Below are 20,989 nucleotides of genomic sequence, written 5' to 3' on the forward strand. Positions count from 1 at the left end.
AGCAAGCTCTGAGCTTGCGGACCTGCAGCTGGGGTGATGCACTCGCAGCGGCTCGGCTGATTTAGTACGGGAAGACCTCCTGTCTAAGGTACTCCCAACATGGCAACCTGGGACCCACACTCTCCTGCACACCGACGCTCAGGTAAGCCAAGAAACTCTTCCCTATCAGAAAAGGGGCGGAACTCGCCGCCAGGGGGCTCCCAGGGCCGGTGGATCAGCCCTCCCTACACCCGGCCCAGGCCACGCCCCTTACTCTGCCCTACGCGGCAGGCCCCGCCCCTCTCGCCACCGCAACTATCTAGTTCTGACCTCCCACCAATCAGAGGCCACACTGTCCGTGACCACGCCTCCTCTCGCTCTTGCAATTCTAGCTGCTTGTCCTGGCCACGCCCTTCCACCTGCCTCCGCCTTCTCGGAGCCCCCCTCGCCTCGAAGCTGCGCCCTTTCCCCCTGCGCTCGGGGGCACGTACTTCTTCTGCCCTCTACCGGCAGGATTTACCCACCTACCCCCGCGGAGCCCTGGACAGGAAGAGCCGCACCCTCCTCCTCAAAGGTTTGGAAAGACTTCACGCCTTTATTTCCTCCCAGTCTTTTCCTAGTACCTTCTGGAGCCGTTTCGAAGCCGATCCCTTTGCAAAGCGCATTGCCCTTCTTTAGGACTCACGCACTTATAAGGAAGGAGGTTAGACCGGACTGTTCTCCACTTGTCCCAGCCAAACCTGCACTCTTACCTCTGATGCTCTACCCTCCAAACTGGGAAGCTGTGGGTCCCTGCTGCCAGAGCCACTCCCCGCCTCTGTCCCAGCCTGGCAAGCTTTGTGCTGCTCCGGGTACAGGGCCTTTGCTACAGCCCATTCATGGAGCCCAGCTTGAATGTTGGATCACTCCTCTCTACATCTGGATGAACGAATGGGAAGTTATGGGTAATCTTGTCCGGACGGGTAATATATTGCATTCATTTTATCTGATCCTCAGAACTCTCCTCTTGGAGGTTGCTGTTGTTGCCCTTTTGCTGTGGGTCCTGAAGAATTAACTGTGACCACTATCAAAATCAGGAAATGGGAGCTCCTGCTTTAACTCACAATTTCTCTTCCTTTTACCCATCACCTCCTTCCTCCACTTCCTCCCTTCCAGCCCCCTCCCTCACTCACCCAGCTTCTTTGCTCCATCAGGCCACCACCTTTCAGGTACACCCAACTTATGATCTTTGCTTCCGATTCCTCCACATCAGCCCCCTAATGTTTTCATTCCCAAGATTCTTACTTTTCTTTTCTCTTTCTTTCTTCCTTTCTTTCTCTCTCTGTAAAGTACACCCCCTGCAGGTGGGGACAAGAGGCTTGAACCTGGCTCCTTATACAATGTAATGTGTGCACTTAACTGGGTGTGCCACCTGCCACCCCCTTTATATTGCCACCAGCGTTATTGCTGGGTCTCTGAACGAGAATCCACCACTCCTGTTGGCCATTTTTCCCCCTTTATTTGATAGAACAGAGGGGAATTTGATAGGAAAGAAACAGAGACACCTGTAGTACTTTCTTTGCTGGTGAAGTGTCCCCTCCTGCAGGTGGGGAGCTGGGGCTTGAACCCTGGTTCTTGTGCATGTTAATATGTGTGTTCAACCAGACTTTTTTTTCCCTACCACCAGGGCCATTTCTGGGACTTGTCACCTGCCCAAGGAGTCCACTATTCCTAGTGGCTATTTTTCCTCTTTCTTTCTTTGTTCCTTCCTTCCTTCTGTTTCTTTCTCTCCTTTATTCTTTTTCTCCCTCCCTTTCTTTCTCCCTCCTTCCCTTTCTTCCATCCTTCATTCTCCCCTTTCTTGGCAGAGAGGGTAAGTGGCAACGACTACCGCACTGAAGCTTCCATCAATGCAGTGGGAGCCAGGCTCAAACCAGGACCACAAAGCAGTACTCTAGCCAAGTGGGCATTTCACCTTCTTCCTTCTCCTTCTCCTCCTCCTTATTTTCACTCATCTCCCTCCTCAAGAAGTCCACTCACCCACATATCCCTAAGCACCCCCTCCTATTTTGTTATTGCATGGACTGCATTGCTCCAGGCTGAAAGAGAAAGATAGAAAGAGCGAGAAACCACAGCATCAGAGGTAATCCCAGTGTGGTGGAGGCCAGTCTTGGCAAAGCAGACACCTTCCCAGGTGAGATCTCTCACCAGCTCCACCTTTTAAGTTTCGTTTATGAGAAAAAGACAAGACAGACAGACAGAACCAGGACATGGATCTGGCATTTGTTATGCTGGGGATTGCTCATCCACTTTTGACCTGAGCACTCCCCAGGCATGGCACCTCTTCTGAGAAGCCCTTTTGGGTACATCTAGACCCTGGAGATTCTTTGCTCCCACTCAGATGGAGGCCTCACCCTTGTCCAGATCACTCACTGCATGGCCTCCCCTAGGGCCCACATCTCACAATGGAACCGAAGCAAAGAGATTCTTTTTGTATGTGGGTAACAAAGGCCTGAAAAACAATAACTTAGAAAAGATAAACATTTATTTCTCATGTAAAAGCCGAGAAGTAAGTGACCCCAAACAGGAATGGCCAGGAGCCCAAGCTGCTCCTAGTTTTCTGTTCTTGCTGTCTTGACCTAGCTGTGAAGTCCCCATTATAAATGACAAGAAGGGATGGGATACAGAGGACAAATACCACAATGCTTGCAAAGAAACCCCCTTTGTGAAACCGCCTTAGGGAGATTAATATGTATTCCATGGGCTGGGACGTACCTGATTTACCTTTCTGCAAGAGTGACAGAGGAATGAACTCATCATCCAAGGAGGCCATGACTTCCAGCTAACGAAGAGTCATGTCATGGTTGCCACTTGATTATCTCTGTCACAACTTCGTAGGACTCCCAGTTATAGGAGCTAGCAGGTACTTGATGGTAAGTGAAGAAAGTGGTGAAGTGTGTGTGTGTTCGTGTTCTAATTTTGAGTTAAAGAAATGCTTTGTGACCTTGGCAAGTCAGTTCCCATATCTGAGCCTCAGTTTTCCCATGTGTTGAGGGAAGTGTCCTCTAAGGATTAAATGAGAAAAGGTTCCCATAGTGCATGGCACCTGGAGTCTGCAGAGCCTAGTAATGGTTCCCATTGTCATTGCCAGGACTCTCTGGTGCTTCCCTAGCCTGCCACCCAAACCCTTGACTGTACAGCCCTGCCACCTGCCAGCCTCCTCTCAGGCCAGTGGCCTCCTTCCAGCAGCCCTCATGCCTTTGCCACTCCAAGAACACCAGGTCCCCCACCTCTTCACTAACCACATCCTGCCAGCCCCAGGGCACTGCTCCATCCCTGAGAAATCTTCAGGGCTCACAGTAGCATGGCTTCAGACCCCTGGAACATGCATGGTGCCCCAGGGCCTCTCAACACTCCACCTCCAAACCCTGTCTGCATCCTGTCTACCCTGGAGGCAAGCTCCCACTGCCCAGCTCGGCACCAAGTGTGGCCAGGTGAAGGTGAAGAGAGAAAAGGCAGGTGAGGAGGGGAAAAGGCCAAGGAGCCCGCACTTCCTCCTCCCACGGTCCCTCACTTCCTAGTGATGCTCCTCCATCACTGTGCAGCCTACCACAGTGCCCCCAGCTCTCAATGACCCAGTGTCTATCTCTGTGTCCACAGGTCAGGTCCAGAGAATGGGCTGGTGACTTGGGGGGGGGACGCTGCCAGGGACGGGACTCCAGGCAATGTCAAGGTGATGAGTTCTCTGCCTGTTTGGGGTTGCTAGGGCTGCACTGGGTGGACTCAGCGGCCCTGCCGCTTCCACTTGGCCGTGAGTTTCTGCAGCAGCTCCTGGGGCCGCCGGCGGAACTTCTTCTGAGTGAAGTAGAAGAGGATGGGGTCGAGCACGCTGTTGGCACTGGCGAAGGGCCGAGTGACCTTGTAGGCGGCCGCAAAGGCTTCCAGCATGGGGCAGGGCACCCCTGGTGTGGACCGCACTGCCAGGTAGGCAGTCTTTGTGATGTGGAAAGGCAGGAAGCTGATGACAAAGACAGCCATCACCACCACCACCATGCGCGCCGCCTTGCCCCGCCGCTCCCGGGCCGCAGTCCCCATCAGGCCGTCCTGGCGGCACAGGCGACGGGCCAGGCAGCAGTAGCAGGCCAGCAAGGCGGCAAAGGGCAGCAGGAAGCCCACCACGGTAAGGGCCATGCCGTAAGGCAGGTAGCGGCCGGCCAGGGCGGGCGGGCTCAGGTCGTAGCACACGGTGCGGTTCCTCTGGGTGCCCGTGGCAGCAAAGAAGGCAGTGGGCAGGCACTGGGTGGCCACCACCAGCCACACAGCCCCACACACCAGCCAGGCGACCCGGCGGCCCCCACGCTTGTGCCAGAGGGCCAGCGGGTGGCAGATGCCCAGGTAGCGCTGGAAACTGATGCAGGTGAGGAAGAGGATGCTGCCGTGCAGGTTGGCATAGAAGAGGAAACGCACGAGGCGGCAGGCCAGGTCCCCAAAGGGCCAGTGGTCGCCACGGGCATAGTTGTAGATGAGCAGGGGCAGGGAGCAGGTGTACAGCAAGTCGGCCAGGGCCAGGTTCAGCGTGTACACGGCCGAGCGGGTCAGCGCCCGGCGGGATGTGCAGATCTGGGCGATGACGCAGGCGTTGAGTGGCAGGCCGGTTGCCAGCACCACTGAGTACACTGGGGGCAGCAGCAGGCGCTTAAAGTTCTCTCGGAAGACGCAAGTGGTGGGTGCAGAGTCCCGGGCCAGGCCCGTGTCGTTGCCCCACTGCATGGCTGCTGAAGGCTAGAGAGGCTGCGGGAACAACACAGCCCATTGGTGACCACGTGATTGGCCATCCAGAGGTCCCTGTCCCTCCCTAAGCCCCCTGCCCTGTCGCCAGTCCCAGTGCATCTCAAGCTTGGGAGAAACCAAATTTTTTTTCTTTAAATAAATAAATAAATAAATAAATAAATAGATCTTGAGCTGGGGAGACAGCATAATGGTTATACAAATGACTTTCATGCCTGAGTCTCTGAGCTTCCAGGTTTAATCCCTAGTTCCATTATAAGCCAGAGCTGAGCAGTGCTCTAGTACAATAAATAAACAAATAAATAAATAAGATAATAAAGAAATCTTTCTCTTTTAAATTTTGTGCTGTTGGTTTTGGTGTTGGTGTGTGTGTGTGTCTGTGTGTATGTGTGTGTGTGTGTGTGTGTTTACCAGAGCAGTGTTCAGCTATAGCTTATGTTGGTGTTGGGGATTGAACCTGAGACTTTTGGTGCCTCAGGCTTGATGGTGAACTCCCCCCCCCCTCAAAACCCTGGTCAAATGTCTCTTCTGTAGAGGGAAGTTGATGAAATCAGGCTGTGTGTCAGGGCCTCATGCATATGTGATGTGTCACTACTTCTTGATGGCTTTTTCATTCAGATAGAGACAGAAAAGAGAGAGACCTTGGTACTGGAGATCCCTCCAGTGGGATGGCACCTCCCTTGTGGTGCCAGAGCTCAAACCTGGGTCACACAGAGCAAGGTACTCACCCTACCCAGTGAGCTATTTGGACCATGGCCGTGAGTTCTAGCTCCACTCATTAGCTTGAGTGGGCTTGTGCTGCTGATACAGCTTGCCTGAGTCTCAGTCTTCCCACCTGAAAAGTGGGAGAGTGATAAACCCGCTGCTGAGTAGCATGAAGTCAGAGGCACTGAGCTGTGCTGGGACTCTTGGAGCTTGAAGACTATGGTTCTGGCAGGCCTGACCTTTTGAAGGGAAGGGCCATGTGTGTTGTCTGTGTGTATGAGAGCCCTGGGGTCCAGAGCAGAGAGGACCCTGGTCACTGTATTAATAAACACAAAGGACACATCCACACACCAGGAGCGGACTGAGGACAGTGCCCACCTCCTCAGCCTGGACTCCACCTGCCAGTCATGGTCCTCCTTCAGCTGATAATCTTCGCTGTGAAACAGGGACGGCGGTGATTCAGGAATATTCTGCAATTCTTTCTTCTTTGTCTCTTTCCTTCTTTAGTTTCACTGCGCTGGGGGAGACAGACGGAGAGGAGAGAGCTAGAGCACATATGACCAGAAAGTGTGGGCGGAGCACAAACCTAAAGCAGGTGCCCTCCCAGGTCAGCTATATTGCTGCCCCCCTGGGGCTTGTATGTTCACTGGATTTTCAGCAGGTCTTGCTCAATTACTGGAGCCACGGCGCCATCTGGTGGTTATAATGAGAACAGCTTCCCTCAAGGCCAATGATTGAGAGACCAATCAAGTCAAACTTGATTTACATAAGGGGAGGATTGGAGCACAGGGAGAAGCCAGAGAGGGGAGCAGATGGCCTGGTGCAACTGGTAAAGTGCATAAAAGTTATCACACTACTCAAAAATCTTTTCTGCCTTATATCTCAATTCTTTTTCAGCCACCAGTTTCCAGATGCTATCATGATGTCAACCTGACTTCCTTAGGCAGACGACCCCACCAATGTGTCCTGGAGCCCCACCTCTCCAATCCCTACCCCACTAAGGAGAGAGAGAGACAGGTTGGGAGTATGGATCGACCTGTCAACACCCATGTTCATCGGGAAGCAATTACAGAAGCCAGACTTCCCACCTTCTGCAACCCACAATGACCTTGGTTCCATAGTCCCAGAGGGATAAACAATAGGGAAGCTATCAAGGGAGGGGATTGGATATGGAGTTCTTGTGGTGGGAATTATATGGAATAGTACCCCTCTTATCCTATGGTCTTGTCAATACTTACATTTTATAAATAAATAAAGTTACCACACACAAGGGTCCAGGTTTGATCCCTGGTCCCCACTTGCAGGGAGGATGCTTCACAAGTGGTGAAGCAGGTCTGCAGATGTCTCTTTCTCCCTGTATCTCTCCCCTCATTTTTTTCTTTGTCCTCTCTCTCCTCCGTTCTCATTAATAATTAATTTTTTTTTTTAATGCCAGGATTCGGGCAGTAGCGCAGTGGGTTAAGCGCACGTGTCGCTAAGTACAAGGACCAGTGTAGGGATCCCGGTTCGAGCCCCTGGCTCCCCACCTGCAAGGGTGTCTCTTCACAGGTGGTGAAGCAGGTCTGCAGGTGTCTATCTTTCTCTCCCCCTCTCTGCTCTCTGTCTTCCCCTCCTCTTTCCATTTCTCTCTGTCCTATCTAACGACAACATCATAACAACAATAACTACAATAGTAATAAAAAACAACAAGGTCAACAAAAGGGAGGAAAAAAAATCCATGCCACCCTCCACCTGTCCCTATACTCCATGCTGCAGACTGGCTTTGGGGGAGCCAGCAGCATGTATGCCTTCAGGGGCTCCCTGGTGGGGTAAACTTGATTTTTTAAAACTTTTTTAAAAATTTATTTTATTTATTAATGAGAAAGGAGGAAAGAGAAAGAACCAGACATCACTCTGGTACATGTGCTGCCGGGGATTGAACTCAGGACCTCATGCTTGAGAGTCCAATGCTTTATCCACTGCACCACTTCCCGGACCATTTTTTTTTTTTTTTTACATTTTTTTAGTTAGAGACACAAAGGCAGAATAAATGAAGCCAGCACCAAAAATTCCTTCAGTGTGGTGGGGGCCAGGCTTAACCTGGGTCAAGTGCTTGGCAGAGCAGCACACTATCCAGTGGGCTATTTTGCTGCCTGGTATCTCGTGCCAAACTGCATTGCTACATTTGCCGCTCTCTAGAGGGGATTCACGACTTAAAACCAGTGGATCTTTGAGGCGACTTCTCCCCTCTCTCTGTTTTATAAATGAAGAAACTGTGTCCTGAAGAAATAGAAGTTCTTCCAGTACATTCAGAGGCACAGAAAGGACTGAGGCTAGGTGCATGGGCTCTGGTACAGATGTACAGGTTTTTAACCCCAGCTCTGCCACATGTGAGCACCATAGCCTTGGGCTCACAGCTAAACCCCCTTGCCTCGGTTTCTCCATCCATGAAACAGGGTTCAACAATTTCTGCCTTACAGGGCACCTGGCACAGGGCTCTTAATGTGATGAGACATGCAATGTTGTAAGATGTTCAAAAGTTGTATTAGAGCAAAACTTAACTTCACAAACTCATTTCTTTCCTTTTAAAAAATTTTTTTTAATTTGCTTTTTTCCCCCCTGTTGTTGCCCTTGTTGTTTTTTATTGTTGTTGTAGCTATTATTATTGTTGTTGTTGATGGCATCATTGTTGGATAGGACAGAGAGAAATGAAGAGGGGAAGATGGGAGGAGGGAGAGAAAGAGACCCCTGCAGACCTGCTTCACCACTTGTGAAGCGACTCCCCTGCAGGGAGCCAGGGGGCTCGAACCGGGATCCTTAGGCTGGTCCTTGAGCTTCGTGCCACATGCACTTAGCCTGATGCGCTACCGCTCGACACCCCCCCTCCCCCGCAAACTAATTTCTACCAAACAGAATTTGAGTTAGACAAAGCCATGCTACCCAGATGCTGAGCAGCTCCAAAGTGATGCTGATTGAATTTGCTACATTGCATTTAGTTACAGGAAAGTCTTCTTGGGCTCTTAGCCCATAACTGGGGTGCCAGGCTCCCAGATAACTAGTTCTGTGTGCATATGAGGGAAGCCAGAGGAGGAAGCATGGAGTACGTCTCCCACCACCCCACCCCCCGCCACCCAGTGTAGCTAGGAAGCCAAGATGTGTACAGGCAAGAAAAAACTCTTTGCTCCATCCATCTGTTCAGGCCACTCTTTCAATCACAGATTCATCTCTTCTCTCCTCTTCTCTCCCTCCCCCCATTTTCACATAGCAGACATTAATGAGTCCTCAGTCCATTGGCTGCATGAGGTTGACATAGATAGATAGATACATGAAGAGAGAAACATATATGCACACATATACAAACACAAATACACACACAAACACACACACACATATGGGGGAGACCAGTGTGAGCCCAGAAAACAGAAGGGGCTTTTAGGGGGATGAGGAAGGGTGGTATGAGATCCAGGTAGCTGAGGAGGGCTCTCATGGGTGGAGAGGGAAGTGAAGTTCCTGGGGTGCTGTGGGTGAAAGCAGTTGGAACCAACCAGGTGTGAGAGCAGGGCAGCCTATAGGGCAGAAGGTCAGAGTGAGGAGGGGAAAGCAGTAGAAAGAAAGGCACTTGCTCACTGTTACCAGCCCAAGAGGCAGCTCATGCCTCAGCCCCCATGGGTCTCTGTACCACTCCAACCCGTGGACAGGCTCTCTAGGGAGCGTGAGGGAAGGCAGGTAGATCTGCAGGTAGGCTTTGGGATGAGTCACTATCCCTGGCCCTTGCATCTACTCTGCCTGCCGGGGACATAGGAGGGGTGAATTCTGTCTACCCTGTTTCCAGCACAGAGGGGAGGATGCTGGGCCCCTGCCTCCAGGCAGCACCAGATGTGGGCTCTTCCAGCCCATGTCTGTCACCCATTATTGCACCCAGAGCCCGGGATCAGCTCAGACTCCAGACTCCTGGGATCTAGCCTCTGCCTGCCTTGCACTGCTCTACCCTCTGGAGAAAAATGCAGAGCTTGGGCCTGCCATTCAAGGCCACTGCCCAGCCCTCCCAACACCCAGAGAACCTTGGGCCCTTGCCCTGCCTCTCCTGCCCCCCTGTTCCCAGGACACAAACAACATAGCTACCCCTATCCGAGACCCTTCTGCTCTCTCATCTCCCCAACTGTGCTGTTCCCAGACCACTTCTGTCAAGATTCCTGTGTTCACATCAAGCTGAGGGGATGTCCCCTCCTCTGGGCCCCCCAAATCTGGGGACTTCCCTTTTATTAGGAGATGGACATATATATATTCTTAGCACTGGGGTGGGGGTGAACCCAGCACCTCACACTTGCACAATACCACTACATTTAGCTGCTTCCTGACCAATTCATTCACTTCTTAATTTAGAGAAAGAGAGACAAAGACAGAGACACACAGAGGAAAGAGACTCCAGCACTGCTTTGCCATCTATGGAGCTCCCTGGTGCTGTCCATGGTGCTTTTATGCAGTTTGAGGGTGCTTGAACCCAGGGCTTCATGTACAAGACATGTGCTCTGCCAGGTGCGCCATCTTCTGCCTCTTCTGCACCTTCTTTGGTCAACACCTGCCCCACCCGCCTGCCTCAAGTCCTAGTCCCTGGTGTCCAGCCCTCTGCTCCTCTGGCCCGGGCTCGAGATGCCCCAACACTTACACAGCCTCCTGTGCCCCATGCACAAATTCCTTGGGGGCTGCCAAGTGTGAGAGGACAAGGAGATAGCAGAGAGAAGCTCCCCACTCTCCAGCTTCAGCCCCTCCAGCAGGCAGGAAGCGTTCTCTTTCCTGGCTGGCCATCTCTGACTGAAATAGCCCCTGTGGGGGCCACCCCTTCCCTGTGGGCCACCCCAGCACTAAGGCCAGGGCGGAAACTGGACTCAGAGGAGCAAGGAGGCGGGAAATGGGCTTCTTCCAGGAACCGACTGCGTCCACCCCCGTAGAGTTAGCCCGTGAGGAGGGTAGACACACAGACCCAATAGCTTCCCTTCTCCTCAGCCCTCTCTCAGCCTGCCTTCCTCTTCACCTCCTCTCCCCACTCACCAGCTCATTCACCCACATGCCCACTGTGCGCGCCCTGTTCACCACTTAACCCTCCTTGCTTCCACATGCATCTAAACAGCCCCCATTCAGCAATCACCCCCATTCTGCACTCAGAATGAGCTCCATGGGAATGATAGCCTGGGTTGTGGGGACAGGTGACACCCTGAGTTCAGCCTTTTGCTGCCCCTCTTTACTCCTGAGCCAGGACCCAGAGCTGTTAGGTTAGCTCCAGGAGGACAGCCCGGTGGTAGTGGCAGCACAGGAGTGACTCAGAGGAGGTGGGCTTTGATTTGGAGCAGCTAGCCAACTGGTATGTGGTGGGGCCAGGGGAGGGACAGTGCCCTGGTGGTGGTGGGGTTGTAGTAGTGCCTTGGCTTCTACTGGGTTCTTGTCTCTGCTCAAGTCCCTTCTTTCTGAGGCTTCTCTGCTCAGTCCTGCTTCCTGCACACCATCTCCAGGCCTGCTGCCTGCCTGCCCCCTTCTCAGTCCTACTGACTCTCCCCCAGGTCCTATTGTCCACCCCTGCTCCTGTCCTGCTGCCTGCTCCCCGGTCTTGCTGCCGGCTGTCCCCCAGCCCAGCCCTGCAGGCCACCAGTACATGGTGAGGATGACCTGCCAGTGGAGGGAGGACCGTTTTTACCCCACAGGTTCACCCCCAAACCCATTTTACAGGCAAGGGAATCTCAGACCCAAGCCAGGGTCAACAACCTGGTCCATAGGAGAACGTTTCCGTTTGAGCCACAGGCAAACTCAGATCTGCATAAGGAGGGCACCCACCTCCTGACTTGGCTGAAGCTGTGCCTTGACCTGGGGCCAAGGGGCTTTCAGCCCAGTAGCCCGTCCTCCACAGGGTCCCTAAGACCCGGAAAACCCCCATCAGGGTGTTTGTTCCAAGAACGGAGCACTGCCTGGGGTGTCAGCCCTGGGGAAGGGGTTGGGTTTGTTTCAGTTTCTTATCTATTTTTGCAGTGCAGGGGAATGAATCCATGGCCTTACACATGTGCATTGCTGAACAGCTTTCCTACCTGATATTTTCATTCTTTCTTTTAGAGAGAGGTGGAGAAGAGAAAAATGAAAGAAGAGATATCACTCCACCACCCACAGAGCTCCCCCAGTACCGCCCATGCTGTACTCAAGACCAGCATTTCCATCCCTCTGAATGATCCCTACTTCCATGTCTGCATTTTCTTTTTTTATATATTTTATTTATTATTTACTTATTAGATAGGACAGAAAAATTGAGAGGAGGAGGAGGAGGAAGAGAAGGAGGAGGAGGAGGAGGAGGAGGAGGAGGAGAGAGAGAGAGCTTTCTGTAGTACTGTTTCACCACTTGTGAAACTTCACCCCTGCAGGTGGGGATCAAGGGCTTGAACCTGTGTCCTTGCTCATGATAGCATGTGTGTTATATCAAGTGCGTCACCACCCAGCCCCACACACCTGCATTTTCCTTTTCTTTTCAATTTTTTAAAAATTTTATTTTATTTATTTCCCCTTTTGTTGCCCTTGTAGTATATTATTGTTGTCGTCATTGTTAGATAGGACAGAGAGAAATGGAGAGAGGAGGGGAAGACAGAGAGGGGGAGAGAAAGATAGACACCTGCAGACCTGCTTCACCACCTGTGAAGTGACTCCCCTGCAGGTGGGGAGCCGGGGGCTCGAACCAGGATCCTTACGCCGGTCCCTGTGCTTTGCACCATGTGTGCTTAACCCACTGCGCTACCGTCCGACTCTCAACGCCTGCATTTTCTATCTGAAAAGTAAGGATGAGCCTCAGGAGCCAGAACACAAACTGCTGTAAGAGTGGAATGAGGGAGTCAGGTAGTAGCGCAGCGGGTTAAGTGCACGTGGTGCAAAGCGCAGGGACCAGCATAAGGCTCCCGGTTCGAGCCCCCGGCTCCCCACCTGCAGGGGAGTCGCTTCACAGGTGGTGAAGCAGGTCTGCAGGTGTCTGTCTTTCTCTCCCCCTTTCTGTCTTCTCCTCCTCTCTCCATTTCTCTGTCCTATCCAACAATGATGACATCAATAACAACAACAATAATAAGTACAATAATAAAGCAAGGGCAACAAAAGGGAATAAATATATATTTAAAAAATAATAAATTTTTTTTAAAAAAAGAGTGGGATGAGCTCAGCCGTGTTAGGCCCCCTCACCTCACAGCACTTGCTCCCACAGTGAACCCATGTCAGGCCTCTTTTGGACTGTTCCACATGCCAGGGGACCCTGCTGTATGTGTCTCTCTGTATGTGTGTGTGTACGTGGGGGGTATCTTCCCTGTGTTGAGGGCCTATGGCCATAAGATGGCGTCAGTAGACCGTCCTGGATACCGTCCTCAGTGCTTCAGTAGAAAATAAAACAAACAAAAAAAAAACATTGTGTGGGCCAGGAGGTGCACACTCCATTAAGCGCACGTATCACCACATGCAAGGAACCAGGTTCAAATCCCTGCTGCCCACCTGCAGGGGCATGCTTCAGGAGTGGTGAAGCAGGCCTGCTGGTGTCTGTCTGTCTGTCTCTCTGTCTCCACTCCCTTCTCAATTTCTCTCTGCCCTGTCAAATCAAATAGAAAGAAAACAACAAAACAAATAAACAAAGTGGGAGTCAGGTGGTGGTGCACCTGGTTGAGCACACATGTTACAATGTGCAAGGATACGGTTCAAGCCCCCCAGTCTCCACCTGTAGGAGGGAACCTTTGTATGTGGTGAAGCAGGTGTCTCTCTCTCTCCCTCTCTATCTTTTCCTTCTCTCTCAATTTCCATCTTTTTGTTTCCATCAAAAATAAATTTAAAAAGTGCAAATCATTTGGGCAGCTATTTTTATTTATTTAAAATTTTTTATTATTTATTTTCCCTTTTGTTGCCCTTGTTGTTTTATTGTTGTTGTAGTTGTTATTGTTCTCGATGTCATCACTGTTGGATAGGACAGAGAGAGAAATGGAGAGAGGAGGGGAAGACAGAGAGGGGGACAGAAAGAGAGACTCCTGCAGACCTGCTTCACCGCCTATGAAGTGACTCCCCTGCAGGTGGGGAGCCAGGTCTCAAACCAGGATCCTCATGCCGGTCCTTATGCTTTGCGCCACGTGCGCTTAACCAGCTGCGCTACCGCCTGACTCTCTGGGTAGCTATTTTTAAGCAAAGATCATGTTCAAAGAGCCGGTGGAGAAGGAAAAACAACAAGGCAGCTCAGTTTAGACACAATGAAGAAACGAAGGTCCTGCAGCCCTTGGGTCTGGAAGGCAGGTAGATTAGGCAGTCAGAGCTGGAAGGCTGAGTCATGGCCCACCAGTCTGCCAGGAGCCAGGAGCCCAGGCTGGCTGTGGGAAGAGGACTGCCCACCCTTGCCTGTCTATTTTCTGGGAAACAGGAGCTGGAAAGCCCCTGTCATGTCCCTGGGGGGGGGGGCAGTGAGTCTAGCCTTAGGGGCACAGGATAAGGGGTCATGGCCCTGCTTCCTTCCTGAGGAGTCAGATGGCCTTGTCATGGTGCTGACTGCCTCAGCTGGGGACTGCCACCCAGCCAGCCCAAGCAGTGTCCCTTTCCCCATTGCCCCAGCTTTGCCCTGTGGCATTGGGCTGTCTGCTGGCAGGCCAGGCATGGGGCACAGGAGGGCTGCCGCCCTGATCTCTCTTCTCCTTTCCCACTTCCTCTTCTTACCCTCTGCTCACCAGGCAGCGGGGCTGGAAGTGAAAGCCACTAGGCACATAAGGAAGGGGAAGCTGCAGTTTCATGGGGCTTGGGGCTGGAGCTGCCTGCTTCAGTTGTTCTCTGACTTGATAGGTGGGCACTCGCACTGCTTGCCAGGCCCAGTCGACCAGCAGGACCAGGGCTTCTCACATACCTGCCTGCTGCATCCTCCTCACTATCTCTGCATGGTGACATCCCCACCTCCTGGTGAGGAAGCCAGGCCTGGTAGCCTTAGTTAGGGGTTCCTGAGAGAATGAGTGCAGAGGCTGGGCTTGCGCTGAGCTGCAATAGGGGCCAAACAGAGGGCAGTCCACTGTACTTTGATTTCTCAGTCCATGCACCTGGGGCTGGAGCACCTCCCACCCAGGATTCTAGGAGGACCCAGAACCTCCTGATTTTTTTTTTTATGATTAAATAATGAGAGAGAGGGAGAGAACCAGAGCATTAGGCAGTGTCGGTGTTTGCATTGAAGACCTCACACTTGCAAGTTCTATGCTTTACTGCTATACCACTTCCTGAGCCATCCCAGGGCCTTTCTCCCTTGGAGCTGGTGTGATAGAGTCTCTATTCCTTGCCTGGATGGACCTCTGTGGTGTCTCATTTCTTAAATCTCCCTGTGGAGGTATGCCCCATGGATGTCATTATTTTTTTTTTAATATTTATCTATTGGGTAGAGACAGTCAGAAATCAAGAGGATGGGGAGAGATAGAGAGGGAAATAGAAAGGGAGACACCTGCTGCACTGCTTGACCACATGCAAAGCTTTCTCCCTGAAGTTGAGAACCGGGGGCCTGAACCTAGGTTCTTGTACATTGTAACGTGCACTCGACCAGGTGCACCACCACCTGGCCCTCTTGGAAAGCTCTTTAAAAAGGAACTTACTCCCTGTGGAAAGCAGTCTGGAGAACTCTCAGAAGGCTAGAAGTGGACCTACCCTATGACCCTGCAATTCCTCTCCTGAGGATATAGTCTAAGGAGCCAAACACAACCATTTAAAAAGATTTGTGTATACCTATGTTCATAGCAGCACCATTTGTAATAGCCAAAACCTGGAAGCAATCCAGGTGTCCAACAACAGATGAGTGGTTGAGAAAGTTTTAGTATATAAACACAGTGGAATACTACTCAGCTATTAAAAATGGTGACTTTACTTCCTTCATCTCATCTTGCATGGAACTTGAAGTAATCATGTTAAGTGAGGTAAACCAGAAAGAGAAGGACGAATATGGAATATTCTCACTCACAGGCAGAAGTTGAAAAACAAGATCAGAAGAGAAAACACAAGTAGAACCTGAACTGGAGTTGATGTATTGCACCAAAATAAAAGACTCTGGGGTGTGTGTGGGGGGGAGAGTCCAGGTCCTGGAAAAGGATGACAGAGGACCTAGTGGGGGTTGTATTGTTATGTGGAAAACTGAGAAATGTTATTCATGTACAAACTATTGTATTCACTGTCAAACATTAATCCCTCAGTAAAGGAAAAAAATAAATTACTCTTTAAAAAAAAGAAGTTGAAAAGTAAGAAAAGAAGGGAAAACACAGTGCAGAACTTGGACTGGACTGGGGGTATTTCATCAAAGTTAAAGACTCTAGGGTGGGAGTAGGGGAAGGTTCAGGTCCTAGGAGACAGAGGAGGACCTAGTGGGGTTTGAATTGTGATGTAGGAAACTGAGAAATATTACACATGTACAAACTACTGTATTTTATTTTGCTGTTGACTGTAAACCATTAATTTCTCAATAAATAAATTTAAAAAACGGAATGAAAGAACCCACTGAGGGCTGGGAGATAGCTCACTTGGTACAGTGCACACTTTACATTTAACTTTTGGGACCCAGGTTTGAGACACGCGCGCACGCGCACACACACACACACACACACACACACACACACACAGGAATACCTACAAAAGGGAAACTTCACAAATGGAGCAGTGCTGTGGTGTCTCTCCTTATCTCTCTGCCTCTCTTTATTAATTAATTAATTAATTAATTTATTAATTAAAAAATAAAAATAAAAAAGTCTTCCAGGAACAGAGGAAATAAAACAAGTGCTGGAGCCCCATCAAAAGGAAAGACAGACAGACGGACTCCTGCTTCACTGTGAGAAGAATAGCTGACTGACAGCCTCTGTGGTGCCTTCAGGCCCCACCTCCTAGGTAACCAGGCTCCAGTCTCACACTCACTGTCCTGCCCCCTAGAGGCTTCCCCTACCCCACTTCCCAGTCTCCCTTTGGGGCACCCCCTCCAGAGTCTTGTGGGTCTCAAGTGGTTAGCCTGTGACTTGGGTGTACCAGTGAGGAGGAGGGGACTCCCCAGCCTGGTCATCCACTCAGAGTGAGGGGGATTTTCTCTGGGTGACACTTCCCCATGGGACAGTTAAGCCTGGAGATCAGGGACTTGCCTGGAACCCTGACATGCCAGCAAGGGAAGCTGGAACTGGCCAGGTGTCACCCTCATGGAGACAGCCAGGTTACCCCCCCCACACACACACCACCAACAACAACAACACTTCTCTATCAGCTTCCCAAGTAACCCTGGGATGTCTCATTTCTGTCCCCTAGCTGTCCAGTTTCCTGCCTCCCTGAGATAGGACACAGAAATGAAGCTGGGAGTTGAGGCAGGAAAGCAGCTCCAGTGAGAGCAGGGCCAGTGAGAGCCAGGCTGTCTCCTTCCCTGATCTGGGTAGAAGATGGGGTCAGGCCTGCTTTCCCTTGAGGGCCCAGGGTCCATCACAGATAGCAGCTCACAGAGCTGAACCCAGGCCCTGTCCTTGGTGCTGCCTGGCTCAAAACACTAGCTTAGCTCTATGTCTTCTTGCCTGATAACAGAAGCTGGGGCTGCGGGAGCAGGTGGAGAGACTGACTGTAGGAATAGGACCTCTGAGCCTGCCTGGTCCCTCAAACCGCAATCACCAACACTGACTGAGTGTTTCTTGTGGGCTCATTTCACAGATACTCAAGGCCCCCAAGGCAGGCAGCTTTGTCTTCAGGTATCAGGGGCAAAGGGGGGGGGGGTATGAGCAAGCTTCAGAGAGCCTCTTATCTCCCAGGGAAGACTTTCCACTGCCGTGGTCCTGCTCTGACCACCCCCAGGACCTGAGCCCACCCAGTAGAGGCAAGAAACCCAAGTGGAGCCCCACTGGCTCCAAACCTGAGGACCAAACCCTGTGCTCCACCCTATCTGAGGTTCTAGTGAAGTGGGGTGGGATACAGTCTCTTCTTGCCTTTTTGGGAGGATGAAACTGAACCCCTGCCCCAAATCCTAATACAGGCCATGTCCTCCTAGTGAGTGGGGGTCTCCCCATTAGGGGGACTACCCTCCCTTTGCCTTCTGCTGTGGGCCTAGCTGCCTCTGTGGGATGCTGGAAAGGGAGGTGGAAGCCAGGCAGCTGCTGGCCTCAGTGCAGCACAGGTGGCCAGGACATGGGTGCCGGTGGCCGTTGCTCCTGATTCAGATTGTGTGGTCACTCTGATGACACCTTGGCCACCATGCTGGCTGAAATTGCAGCCTCTCAGCTCAAGCCTGCTTCGTGCTGCCTGCATGTGTGTTAACTGTCTTACTTGTTTGTGTACAACTGGTGATGCCCCACTTCCCCCCCCCCCAAACTCCCTCAGGGAAGGCCTTTGGTATCTTCCTTATTGTGACAGTTCCTAAGTACCTGGGAGTGCATCTGGCACACAGCAGGTGCTCGCAACTCACTGTTGGGTCATGGTTGAACAGACAGGTGGCTGAATAAACTTCTAGAATGTCTACCCAGGGAGGACTAATTCTAAATTCTAACACAAGCAAGTGGGCTGGAGACCACAATTACATCGCAAATCTCCATGTTTTTCTGACAGAGATATCCTGCTCAATCCCTCTAGCTGAGAGAGAGAGAGAGTCAGGCTGAGACAGTCCCAGGACATAAGTCAATGACTGCACTGTAAACCATTAACTCCCTCAATAGAAAGGAGGAGGAGAAAAGGAAAGAAAGAAACTGGCTCTGCTTGTAGTTTTTGTTGGTGCTGCTGGCACAGCTCAGCCAGGCTGTGCTAGGTCCTCAGCTCCACAGCTCTTCCTGGGCCAGACTGGGGTGGGCTCTGGTCTCTGGGACTGACAGAACTAACCAAGCCGCCCAGTATGTCACCAGGTGCTTGCTCTAGACCCCTGCCTGGGTGGAGGTGGGTGGGGGCATTTAGAATCACAGAGAAGCGAGGTCCTGTTTACTGGGCTTACTGCAGGTTCTTCACTTTCCTTGCATCCCTCCATCTCCCTCTGCTGTTTCTTGGGTCTGAAAACCAAGGCTCTGTTACCAATCAATCCCCAAGCCCTGCTCCTAATTCTTCTTTTCCTTCTTCTCCTTCTTCTCCTTCTCCTCCTCCTCCTCCTCCTCCTCCTCCTCCTCCTTCTTCTAAACAAATGACCTTTTGAAAAAGAACTTTTTTCTTTTTGGTAGAAACACAGAAAAATAGAGAGGGAAGAGGGAGACATTGAGAGAGAGAGGGAGAGACCCACAGCACTGCTTCACCACTTGTGAAGCTTTCTCCCTGCAGGTGGGGACACGGGGCAGGAATCTGGGTCCTTGCATATGGTAATTTGTGCTCTCTACTAAGTGTGACACTACCAGGCCCCTAGAAAGGAATTAATTAATTAATTAATTAATTAAGTTTTGCCTCCAGGGTTATTGCTGGGGCTTGGTGTCTGCACTATGAATCCACTGCTCCTGGAAGCCATTACCCCTTTTTTTTTTTTGCCCTTGTTGTTGTTATTATTGTTATTGTTGTCATTGCTGTTGTTGTTGTTGGAAAGGACAGAGAGAAATCGAGAGAGGAGGGGAAGACAGAGAGGGGGAGAGAAAGATAGACACTTACAAACCTGCTTCACTGTTTGTGAAGCGACTCCTCTGCAGGTGGGGAGCTGAGGGGTGGAACCGGGATCTTTATGCCAGTCCTTGCGCTTCACACCATGTGCGCTTAGCCCGCTGTGCTACTGCTTGGTCTACCAAAAGGATTTATTTTTATGAGAGAGAGGCCAGAGAACTGCTCAGCTCTGGCAAGCATAGTGTCAGGGATTGGTGTGGATTGCACAGGCATGCATGTTTTGTGTTCTAATACTGAGCTATCTTCTGTTCCTGCTCTCTATCCTGACACCTGTCACATTGTCTCTTGTCTCATCCTGTGACTCTGGACCATAGCCACCTCTTTCTCTATCTCCCAGCTCCCTGCCAACCCATCCCCTCTGCAGCCAGAGGGACCTCTGCTCAGCAAAAAGCTGACCCCTGGGCAGGAGAAACAGCCCAGCAGCAAAAAGCTGACCCCATTGCTTTTAGCCTTCTATAGCTGGGTGTCTGGGGAGAAGGACAAAGCCAGGTCTTATTATTTTTTTATATTTATTTTTATTTATTTATTCCCTTTTGTTGCCCTTGTTGTTTTATTGTTGTAGTTATTATTGTTGTCATTGTTGTTGGATAGGACAGAGAGAAATGGAGAGGGGAGGGGGAAGACAGAGAGAGGGAGAGAAAGATAGACAGCTGCAAGACCTGTTTCACCGCTTGTGAAGCGACACCCCTGCAGGTGGGGAGCCAGGGCTTGAACCAGGATCCTTATGCCGGTCCTTGTGCTTAGCGCCACCTGCGCTTAACCCGCTGCGCTACAGCCCGACTCCCTGTTCTCAGCTTTTAAGCCACCACCACCACCCCCGAAGCCCTGTAAGATCTGCAGTGTCCTGAAGACTCGTATAAGAGACCAGGGCTTACTATCAGAAACTCAATGCATCTGGGGCAGAGCCAGGCCATGAAGCCTAGATTGAGGGGTGGGGATGGGATCCAGGACAGTGGAAGAGGCAGGAGTGAAGCGGTCAAGGGTATCTGGTGGCCCAGGGAATGGCAGGGAGAGGGAGCAGCCAGGCAGAGGCTGGAGAAGGAAGGCTGAGGGTGGTGAACAGAGCTGGGGCTGTGGTGGCACACTGGGAAAGGATGCAGGAAGGGGCAACAGTGACATCCACTCCTATGTGTGTCCTGAGCTGCTTGCCAGATACACACCACTCCATCTAAAGGTGGTCCTGTGAGGCAGGGCTGGGGCTGACTCCGATTTACTCCTCAGTTGAGGAAGCCGAGGTACAGAGAGGCTAGCTGACCTACACATGGCGGAGCAGGTGGAAGGAGGCTGAGTAGTCTGATCCCAGAGTCTTTGTCCTTACCTTCCAACACACAGGGCTGAGGTTGGCAGGTGCTCAGGGGCAGGACACCCAGTCCCTCTGGCTTTGCCCAGCCTGCCTGGAGCCAGGTTTGTCCCACCAATCATGGGGCTCTTCCAGGAATTCCTTAGGGACTAACTAAAAAGGGTCTGAGGGATCACTCCCTAAATAGAGTACACACTTTATCGTGTGCAAGGACCAGAGTTCAAACACTCCATTATGTAAAGGGGAAGCAGTGCTGTGGGCTACTCCTTCCTCCTCTCTCTGTCTGCCTCTCTCTCTCTCTCTCTCTCTCTCTCTCTCTCTCTGTGTGTGTGTGTGTGTGTTTATCACCCTCTACCTGAACAGAAAGAAAAGTTTACTGAGAGTATTGGAATTATAGAAGCATGAAGCCCAAGGGCAAATAAATAAATAAAATGATTCCTTCTATTTTTTCCCAGAGCATTTTCCGCCCCCCTCCTCACCACTAAAGGCAAGCGTGAGGTAAAAGGTGTCCTTTCAAGTAGAGTCCCCCAGCCCACCCAACTCTGCAGACCTCTCCAGGGAGGCATGCTGGTTTTTAAGGAGCCCCTAAGTGGGGAGCCCTCTCCCATTCCATGGTAAGCTTGTTCACTCAAGGTGGGCCCCTTCTTCTTCTAGCGTTTGCCCTTCTTC

The 20,989-nt window shown here is 51.3% G+C and overlaps 1 protein-coding gene across 3 annotated transcripts in view; it reads right to left on the reverse strand.

The window, feature by feature from the left end:
- Positions 1-2,485: 2,485 nt before the first annotated feature.
- P2RY6 (pyrimidinergic receptor P2Y6) overlaps positions 2,486-20,989 on the reverse strand; it is a 263,236-nt gene continuing 244,732 nt past the window's right edge. For 2 of the 3 annotated variants that reach the window (XM_060176860.1, XM_060176859.1), the window contains 2 exons: positions 5,830-5,968; positions 2,486-4,749 (listed from right to left, as the gene is read on the reverse strand). In XM_060176860.1, coding sequence (XP_060032843.1) covers positions 3,742-4,728 — 987 coding nt within the window. In that variant the 5' untranslated portion in view covers positions 4,729-4,749; positions 5,830-5,968 and the 3' untranslated portion in view covers positions 2,486-3,741. The remainder of the gene's footprint in view (positions 4,750-5,829; positions 5,969-20,989) is intronic. The other variant, XM_007527488.3, reaches the window with a different exon arrangement.

This window comes from Erinaceus europaeus, chromosome 17 (genome assembly GCF_950295315.1).
Source record: "Erinaceus europaeus chromosome 17, mEriEur2.1, whole genome shotgun sequence".
Taxonomy (NCBI): domain Eukaryota; kingdom Metazoa; phylum Chordata; class Mammalia; order Eulipotyphla; family Erinaceidae; genus Erinaceus; species Erinaceus europaeus.